We start from the raw sequence: 10882 nt of genomic DNA on the forward strand, positions 1-10882 counted from the left end.
AACAATGGCTTTTTGGCAGGGGTGAGCTGCGCAACCACAAATTATCGTGGAGGCATGCTAGGGCATGGCGACTTGCACCAGAGATATATATGAATTATGTCTACATAGGAGAAGATGGATGAGTGTCACATCAAAGCATCTCCCAGGCAATGCCCCTTGGAGCCCTTCCTATCCTAGGCACATGGTTGACCATCTACCAAATGCAAAAGGATGTTGAAGATTTATTCAATCAATTCCATTATCACTAAAATGCACAATTACAAGTCATTCATGTTTTATGCTGATAGTAATCTCATTGTAAACAACAACTGAGACTCAATCATCACCACACAAATACGATCAACAAGCTTCAAGCAGAGCAAGTTGAGGAGGCCAACAAATGAGGCTCATGACAAATGACAAAGGGCAAAGGCCGGAGAGGGAAGTTCACGAAGAGTGGCAAAGAGCAAGCGAGACATGATGCATCGAAAGGGGAGCATGGCAAGCCCGCAGCAACAAGGGCGAGCAGCCGAGCACTACACGAACAACTTGAGCTTATGGATGGAAAAAATCACGAAGTGGTAAATTTCCAAAGAACATGATCTATCAATGATATTAACATATACCAAGTGGGTTCAATTGTATATTTCTAAAATAATGTTTTTTATTGAATATCAATTTTTCCTAGAAACCTAATATATAGTTGCTCACAATTTTTTTTGCAGTGACCTAGACAATGACCAACATTTATTTTGTTATTATAGTATCAACTCATTTTCCTTTTTTATAGAAATGTTTTTTGATTTTTGTTACAAAAGTTATCAATTAAAGCCCCCATATTAACTTTGACAAAAGGTAATATATAACAGGCTTGCCTCACAAAGCCACTACCCCACTATATGATGCTTCCACTTTTTCTAGAAATATCTTTAATTATATACAAATTAAATTTACCCCAATGGTAAAAAACACGCAACAGCCAACAAGGGATCTTATTTGTGGAAAAAGTTTTCGCTCTACAACCATTTATGAATAATAATGAAGGTGTTGCTAGTATACATGATTAATAAAAATCCAAGTAAACATGGTAAACACTTTAATTCAAATATTGCACGCACACATATTTAGATATATTAGATGCACATAAAGAGAGAGGGGGATAGTGTGTCAAGGGAGTTATGTCATAGGCATAATAAACTCTCCACAATGAAAGTTTGGACAAGTTACAGTATTGTACAACACTTATCCTATATAGCTTTTTACACATGTTTTTATTTTGTATGGTTGATCTCGTGAACAATTAATATATGAACTTTGTATAGTTTATTACTGGAATCATAAATCCCAAAACAAAAGGTGAAGGTAACATACGAAAAAGGCTTTCCTATTGAGAGGATTTCTTCTTAGACACCGAAAACATAATGTAATAACCTATGGACCAAGTTGGACCAACAATTTAAGCACCTGCATGAGATATGGTAGCTCTAGAATAGTCCCAAATGGGAAGTGGAGGGTGGGATGAACCAACTTAAATAGCTAGCTTTAGGAAACATTGCAACCTCGTGTTAACCCTTTTCGCGAAGCGAGGATGAAAGTGTAAGTGTGTTGCAGTGTAGGTGTGGTCCACTCAGCGTGCAGAGTGGGCTTGATGCATGAACCATTTTCCTAGACTGGATTGTTACAATTGGTAATTAGAGTCAACTTTTACTATGTCACGGGCGCGTGCGGGTTAGATGCACGGGCATGGTGCGCATGACGCGTGGACCCTATGTGGACACGGGCATGTCGCTCCTAAACCATTGTCCCGTACACCGGCATTGGACGCACGGACATGATCAGGGAAGTCGATCCTGAACCGTTGTCCCGTACGGGTGAGGAGAACATTGAGTCCTTAAGGAAGGGTGGATGTAACAGCCCATGGGGCAAGTTGGGCCAACAATTTGAGTACCGTGCATGAGACATGATAGCTCTAGAATAGTCCTAAATGTGAAGCGGAGAGTGGGATGAACCAACTTAAATAGGTAGCTCTAGGGAGCATTGCAACCTCGGGTTAATCCTTTTACGTTAAGCGAGGATGAAAGCGTAAGCAGGTTGCAGTGTAATTGTGGTCCACTTAGCGTGCAGAGTGGGCATGAACAATTTTTCTAGGCTGGATCGTACAAACAAATTCTTATTTTCTAACCAATTAACAATATTTTCCTATTAGCAATGGTTCTAATTTTTCTTACTTCTATACCATATCTGTTGATTCTATCAGCTAAAATTGATATTACGACATTGAGATGGATATTATTTCGTATTAATAGATATATTATCTTTTGTGTTCACTAATGGAAGGAAGTATTGAATATCTTATTGGTTTTAGCCCCTTGAATAAGTTGAGTAGACGATAAAATTGACATTACAACGTTGAGATGGATACTATTTCGTGTTAATAGATATATTATCTGTTGTGTTCACTAATGGAAGGAAGTATTAAACATCACATTGGTTTTAGCCCCTTGAATAAGTTGAGTAGATGAGTTCTTCGTAGGAGTATAGTAGCTTCGTAGCTTCGGCTATAACATCAAAATTCTTGAGGTTAGTAGCATTAGACCAATGATGGCTTTAGCCTCCTCCTTTTTGTCATCGCCTTAGCGCCCTCATTAGCCATCGTATAAAGAGAGTCACATTTTGGTTTGCCCTCACGCTCGCTCTCTCTCACACACACAACATTTGTTTGCATGCCTATTCCACATAAGCCACACCGAACATGGCAACATTTACACTTATTTTGATCCAACTTTAGAGCTTCATTGTGGATTGGTTGCCCAAATGTAAGTAGCTAACAACAACATAAACACTAGAATTTATTGCCGTGCTCGTGCTATGATTACTTAGATCCTCTGTGTTTTAGTTTTGGATTCATTTACGCCATATGGAGATCGTAGACCATGAAATTCGAGAAAAAAACCAGTCGATAGTTTCTGCTTAGGCTTTAGATTGTTAAGGCACAATCTACAATTTCAGATTTAAAATAAACACGTACTCATTCGTTGATGTACCTTTCGAGATTTATACTGGATCGCAATGAGCACATGATATTGCTAGGAATCACGTACTCCGAGCTTTTTAAGTTTCAAACTTTCAATCTATCGCTTGTTCAGAGAAACGTAACGGGCGTGCAATCTGCATCTCCAATCTCCAAGTTCTACAATCCCTCGCAAAAAGAAAATCTAAGTTCTACAAGACCATCCTAGCCGTCGATCGGGCATCCACGCTGGATTTACGTGCTCCCCTCTGCTGCGCACATCACAGTCTGACGCGCGGGTCCCACCTCACAACTCAGACACAGGCACGCAGCGGCACGCGCTCCCGGGCCCGCACGAGGAGACGAACCCAACCCAGCCCGCTGGCCAAGCGCTTTTCCACGGCGCCGCCCCCGCCCCCCCCCCCCCCCCCCCCCCCCCCCACCCCGCGCCGTGTCCAGATCGAGCGCGCTAGGGTTTGCTCTGCCCCCCCTCGCCGCCTCCCCGCCGCCGCCGCCGATGGCCCAGCGCTGGCGCTCGAGGGCGCGGCGGGACCCGGACCTGGACGACGACGACGAAGGCTCCCCGCCCTCCCGGCAGCCGCGCCGGGGCGGCGGCAGCGACGAGGACAACGACGACGATGAGGGGAACGAGGACCTCAGCCTGGAGATCCTCGCGCGCGCGCGGCGGAAGCGGCGCGGGGCGTCCGGCGGCAGCGGCAGGGTCCCCGGGTTCGCCCACCTGCTGTCGGTGTCCTCCGGCGACGAGGAGGCCGATGAAGATGCCGTGGTGGAGCTCGGCGAGGCGGAGGAGTCCCGGAGGAAGCAGAGGAAGAAGCAGCGGCGGAAGCAGAGGAAGAAGAATCGGAAGGAGCCGGCCGAGGCTGCCGCGGCGGCCCCCGCCACCGGCCAGGAGGAAGAGAAGGAGGTAAGCTCGAGCATTCTTCTGCCCCTTGCTCTTGCTCGTTCAGTATGTCTGATGTGTTCAATCAGCAGCCAGATGCATGGACGATTCAATGATTTTAGCTAAGCAATCCCAAATAGAATCAGTTTGATTTGGGAGCTGTGATCGAATCCCTTGTAGATTGGAAGCTACTGAATCCTGGGAATCCAAAGTAGTGTCTCATTGCTTAGTGTAAGCTAGTCCTACTGTTGCTGGCCAGGTATTAGCTAGTTTTTTGAAAATTGTCTAAAGCCAGGTAGCTGCGTTTTCTATATCAGTAGCGTTTTTTTAGTGTTGATAGAGTTGAATTGCTGATTTCACATGTAAACATGGTTTTATGTTGAAAGCTTTCATTGGAAACAAAAATGTAAGCTTTTCCTGGAGAGGCAGTAGTTGATTTAAAATTTTCGGCTTTAGGTTGGTGGCACCCAGGAGGGACCAATTGGGACAGCAGAATCGGTGCTAACTGAAGATGGTGCTGATGTCCCAGTTTCTGACAACATGGTTCTGCGGAAGCTCCTTGTAAGTGCCAACTGCCAAACAAATTTCTTTTATTTGTGCAACTGATGTAAGCTTACCTGGTGTTGCTTCTACTTGTGATCAGCGCATACCAAGATACTTTGATCCTGGAGAAACATTGTTGGAGACTTGCTTTAATTGTAGCGAGGAAGGACATGTGGCTGCAAACTGCCCAATGGAAAAGCGGAAGAAACCTTGCTTTGTCTGTGGGATGTTCGGGCACAATGCAAAACAGTGCACGCAGGTTGGTCTCCCTAGCTCCGAGGGATTATCACTCGGTGACTTGGGTATGTCCATTCATGCCCTTGACAAGCCCATTCTGTTTGGTTTCTATTGTTTTATACATGCAATGTTTCTGTGTTTGAGAATATTTCAACATCCCCTGTACATGTTAACATGTTTTACCTGGTTTAGGTTCCGATTCTTGCAATCATGAAATGTACTTGTCCATGCTGTGAGTATATCATGAAATTTATCTTAAGCTAAATTGGAACATTTTACAACATTGTCATTCTTTATTGGCTCCTGCATCTCTACAAATGCTCGTATTTCTAGGCAAAAAAGAAATATATCTTAAGCCTGTTACTACATTTGATTTTTACAATATCTGCCTTCTGTTTAGGTCATGCACGAACACTCTAGGCAAAGTGGAAATTTATTACTGATTTTCTATACAAGTACACTGGATGCCAAACATTAGCAGAATGCTTATGTTCCGACAAATTAGTTCTACTGCTAATTTTGGTCAAACAACTCCTTTATGCTCATGCTAGTTCGTCTTTTGATTCCAGTACTTAGCTCTGTTCACTAAATTCACTGTTCCTATTCTCATGCTTGTTCATACCATGTCCGTAGGAGTGATACCTTGACTTTTATGATTTGTGAAATCTTCCTTTTTGTAATCATGGATGCCTTTGTATTTCAAAAGTAAAGGATGACGAAGTTTTCCATTGCTTATTTGAATCTTCTGTGTTATGCATCTATTCTGGTACTATAGTTTGCATATCTTGCTCTTGTAATGAATTTTGCTATAGTTCTTGCCAGTTTTTGGCATTCTCAAGAATAGATTTGTGAAATCTTCCTTTTCGTAATCATGCATGCCTTTGTACTTCAAAAGTAAAGGATGATGAAATTTTCCATTGTTTATTTGAATCTTCTGTGTTATGCATCTATTCTGGTACTATAGTTTGCATATCTTGCTCTTGTAATGAATTTTGCTATAGTTCTTGCCAGTGTTTGCCATTCTTAAGAATAAACAAATCATTAATGCCTTTCACAGGGTCAAGACTGTTTCATCTGCAAAAAAGGAGGTCATATGGCGAAAGACTGCCCTGATAAGCACAAGAGGAATGATCATCAATCCACTTTGTGTTTAAGATGCGGAGAAATAGGTCATGATATGTTTGGATGTACCAATGATTACCTGGCAGATGATATTAAGGTGAGTGTTTCTTTCTCTTGTTTTAGCTAATATGTTATCTTGCTATCATGGATTTTTTGTTTGTTGGTATTTGTTTTTCATGCTCTCCTCTCTAGTATTGGTCCGAAGAAAAATGCATATAGAAGAATGAAATTTTAGGTAGTTTTTTTTTTCGTTTTTGAGTGCAAATCGTGTCTGGGCTAGGTGACTAGGCTTTAGGACACATGATTCTATGAACTGGGTAAATTTTATGCCGGGTCTTGCCTTTCAGTGGTGGCACGATCCCTGAATCTTGCATGTACAATTTTTTGAGTTTGCAACCACTGGAAGGTGCCCTCTATGTAAAACTTAACTACTCATGCAGTGCAATAGTGTCCATGTGCAAGTTTAGATCCACGAAGCTCCTAGTCATGAATTATCTAGAAGAGCTTTCCCCTTATTAATGACTGTTTCGGATCATGCAGCAAATAAGATGCTACATGTGTAATCAGAATGGTCATCTATGCTGTTTCGACTTCTCTGACAATAGCCCCAAACAAATTAGCTGTTACAATTGTGCCAAATCTGGTCATTCTGGTCTGGTAAGTTTTAATGCTTATAAGTTATTATTTGTGCTGTTTCCATATGTTGCTTTTCATGGCAGGTGATTAACATTGGGCCTTCTATTCTAGGGGTGTGCCAAGCAACGCAGGGAAACTAGTGCTGTCATAACTCCAACCCAATGCTACAAATGTGGGGAGGAAGGCCACTTCGCACGTGGCTGCACAAAGAATGCCAAGGTTGTTATAAGCATCTCACAAATTGTCTGCCAATTAGAGTTAACTGTGTATTTATGCCGTTCTGTTTCTTTTTTTTTTTCCAGTCCGATCGGTCGAAAGGCAAGTCATCATCGCACAGTCAGAGAAAGGAAAAATGGAAAAAAGATTCCAGTGCTAGATCGGCTCCTCATGATGCCCGTAAAACAAGTAAAAGGAAAAGCCCCCATTTCGAGGATAGAATGGACACACCTCGGCATAAATCCAAAGCTAGGGGTGGTTGGACTGGTGGTGACGATCTCGAGGATCTACCGTTCAAGAAGTACAAATCCAAAGAGTGGGGTTCTCCATCTACACCCAAGAAGCCATACACGAATCACCAGTTCTCATCTGGCGGTGACTACTTCACGCCTCAGTCCTCACGAAGGCACAACCATGGTTTCGCATCACCAAACTCGAATTATTCACCCAGCGCAAAGAAGCACGGGTTCTCATCGTCAAGATTCGCCACCAGCAACACCCATCTCCGGTTCGAGAGAAGTTAGCTGGACGGATGAGTCCAATTTTGTTGTTCTTTAGCTTAATTGATTATTATTGTCCCCTGGGGATGAACTCTGCCTGTTGGTTCATTCCCTTCGATAGCTGTTTGTCTTTTAAGATTATATATGTATCAGGGTTCCATTTTGTTGACTCTAAGCAAGCTCACTTGGCGTTGTGCTCCAGTTCATGCCTACTGCAAAGCAGCAAGAAAACAAACCTCTGAACATCAGAATGTTGCACACACATTATCCATAACCATCACAACACAATTCACGACACATCTAGCACTCGATGGTGGTCAGTAGGCGCCGGTCTTGGACTCTTGCGGCCTGTTCGCTTTAAGCCGGCTGAAAAGTTGAAGCGGCTGATTTGTTATGAGAGGAAAATACTGTTTGGTGGCTGATAAGCCGGCTGAATAATCTGAAGCGAACAGTTGGTGTCGTTGGCCGCGCGCGCCGCGGCGTCGGTCGGGGGCCAGCAGCCTGTCAGAGCAACCGGCTGCTGTGGCGACCTGGAGGCTGCCTCAGTTTGTTCCGATGTGGCTGCGCGGGGTCGCTGCAGTGCTGCTCTTCCTTCTCGACGGCCTAGGCAAGCCGGGGTGCTGAGCGGCAAGCTGCCCTATTGTAGAGCACCCCTCATGCACGGCTCCGGCTCCTATTGTAGAGCTACTGTTCTGCCCTGTAGCGAGGAGCCAAAACGCGTATCGATACTTAAAATGAACCGGGGAGGAGGGGTAGCCGGTGAACCTAGAAAATATGGCTTACCCAACTCCAACTCTGGCCCGCGCTACGATGCGTGGAGCCGGAGCTAGCTGGAGCTGTGCCAAACAGGCTCTTATTGATCTTACAGGGATAATATATGTATATGATGTTGGTTAGGTGAGAATGACTATATAAACAAATCGTCTCATAGTATCATCTAGGTATGCTAATGGGTTGAAACCCGCCCCAACCCCCGCCCCAACCCGCAATAAATTAACTCATTCACCCACCCTGCCCCGCTCCATAATTCTATTGTCTAAACCCAACCTAACTCGCTCCACCAAATGATATAATCCATGGGTTTGGTATATGAACCTACGAGTTTAATATAAACTCGCGTTTGCACCTTCAAATTTTATAGAGAAATTGACTGAAATTTGTTGTAGATGAATCAATTTCATAGTCCCCTACTTTGTGCACGGTAGTGCAACTGGAGTATATATGTGGGCTCGCGTCAAGAGTTGGACCCTAAAGCTAAAACCTCACATTCACACTATAATTTTAGAGAAATTGAATGAAATTTGTTCCAGATGAATCAGTTTCACAGTCCTCTACTTTGTGCAAGGTAGTGCAACTGGACTATATATGTGGGCCCCACGTCAAGAGCCGGACCCTAAAGCTAAAACCTCGCGTTCATACCTGAAAATTTTAGAGAAATTGACTGAAATTTGTTGCAGATAAATCAGTTTGACAGTCCGCTACTTTGTGCAAGGTAGTGCGGCTGGATTTATATATGGGCCCCACGTCAAGAGCCGGACCCTAAAACTAAAATCTCGCATTCACACCTTAAAGTTTTAGAGGAATTGATCGAAATTTGCTGGAGTTGAATCAGTTTGACAGTTCACTGCTTTGTGCAAGGTAGTGTGGCTGTACTTATATACAGGCCCCGCGTCAAGAGTCGGACCTGAAACTAAAAACTCATGTTCACACCTTAAAAATTGATCAAAATTTGCTGGTGATGAATCAATTTGACAGTCCGCTACTTTGTGCAAAGTACTGTGACTGAATCAACATATGGATCCGACATCAAGAGCCGAAACTTGAAACTTAAACATATGAGTTAAACCCATACGAACTCAAACAAAAAAAAGAACCAGTTCCAACCTACCCCAACCCGCATTTGCGATATACCTAACCCGCCCCAACCCATTAGATACTAAAACCCATTTAACCCATTCAAACACAACCCGCGTTACAATCTGCCCCATAAAACCCATTGAACCGTCCCCATTAGCAGGCCTAGTATCATCCTGTATTTGACTACTTTAGTCTCTATGGGCCACGATGCTATCAAAATTCATTGAATGTAAGTATGTTTTGAATTATTTTCCACTGGATGCGAGATGGCCTTTTAGAAGTTGGGCATCCTATAATTTGACGTTTGCTAGATGTCTTATATTAATTACTATTTAGTAACTCTTATCTATTTTTTTATTAAATATTTGTAGAAAATATCATCAATATATTAAATGGCCTAATATTAACAAACTAACTTCTATCTCTGCTTCATGTTTCACTACTTTCAAGGCTTCTCTTTAAGTTAGATTCTTTTTCATTAAGCAAATGCTGTGATCATGATAGTAAATAGTAGCCACACGTTGAAAAAAGCTCAACAAGCTTGTAGTTAAGCTGAACACTTTTTTGACCAAATGGAATGACCACGATACTATTCACATGTCCAAAGAATGTCAACAAGCTTGTAGTTAAGATATAATCCTAGCCATTTTTGCAGTTCTTTTTTAGTAACATCTAAAACTAGAAGAATAGTAACTATTATAAATTATTTCTTTTTAATAGTTTCGAATACAAACACTATTGAAACCATCTATGGAGTGTCTCTTTTAGGATACAGTATACCTTCACAAGTAATATAATGAATTATCTTCTCTAGAGATCAATTTAATTATCTTTATTCATTACAAGCAAATAATTTTATAATTTATAACATAATGTAGTATATGCAAAAAGCTTATAAATGTTTGCATTATAATTTCACATAGAACTTTATAAAACTCTTCAAAATAGTTTTCCCTCTTGTTGCATTTTCCAATTTTTAATGTTACAATAAAATTCTCATTTTTACTTCTGATCTCTTTATCATGTAAATTTTGTTTTTTAATGACTATGCACACTTACCCATAAAAGAGCACACACATTAGATCCACATACCCTTGACCTCCTATTTCTATCGCAACCCACAAATAATCCGCAAAAATGCTCTTATGTGCATAAATCATAGGCAACATGATTTGAATCCTTATGGATGGATTCGTACCTATACATCTAAACTGCGCCAAAGAGGTGGTTTTAGTATAAATAAGTCTAAAATGCTCTTATGTGCATAAATCATAGGCAACATGCATGATTTGAATCCTTATGGATGGATTCGTACCTATACATCTAAACTACGCCAAAGAGGTGGTTTTAGTATAAATAAATCTAAAACTTAATACTTTTAAATATGCCTCTAGACAAAAAGATATTTATCTACAACGTAGTCTAGTGTTGTTATATATGCTATAGGTGAAAGACTTAACTTAGGGGGTGTTTGGGAACACCTTGTTAAAGTTTAACACCTGTCACATCGGATGTTTGGATGCTAATTAGGAGTATTAAACATAGACTAATTACAAAACTAATTACACAGATGGAGTATAATTCGCGAGACGAATCTATTAAACCTAATTAGTCTATGATTTGACAATGTGGTGCTACAGTAACCATTTGCTAATGATGGATTAATTAGGCTTAATAGATTCGTCTAGCGAATTAGCACAGGGTTCTGCAATTAGTTTTATAATTAGCTCATGTTTACTCCTCCTAATTAGCATCCGAACATCCGATGTGACACTGTTAAAGTTTAGCACCTCGTATCCAAACAGCCCCTTAGTCACATGAAAGACCTTACATTGCTGTTTCGATATATGGAACCAAGTATCTTGCATTACTAGAATCCAT

At 41.6% G+C, this 10882-nt stretch overlaps 1 protein-coding gene across 1 annotated transcript; it reads left to right on the forward strand.

Moving 5' to 3' along the window:
- The first annotated feature begins 3429 nt into the window (after positions 1-3429).
- LOC117833519 (uncharacterized) lies at positions 3430-7345 on the forward strand. The gene is made up of 7 exons (XM_034713047.2): positions 3430-3914; positions 4347-4451; positions 4534-4692; positions 5728-5889; positions 6333-6449; positions 6540-6647; positions 6731-7345. Exons 1-7 carry the CDS (start codon positions 3507-3509, stop codon positions 7166-7168), a joined length of 1497 nt encoding a protein of 498 aa, XP_034568938.1. The 5' UTR covers positions 3430-3506; the 3' UTR covers positions 7169-7345.
- The last annotated feature ends 3537 nt before the right edge of the window (positions 7346-10882 follow it).

Source organism: Setaria viridis, chromosome 8 (assembly GCF_005286985.2).
Source record: "Setaria viridis chromosome 8, Setaria_viridis_v4.0, whole genome shotgun sequence".
Lineage (NCBI taxonomy): Eukaryota > Viridiplantae > Streptophyta > Magnoliopsida > Poales > Poaceae > Setaria > Setaria viridis.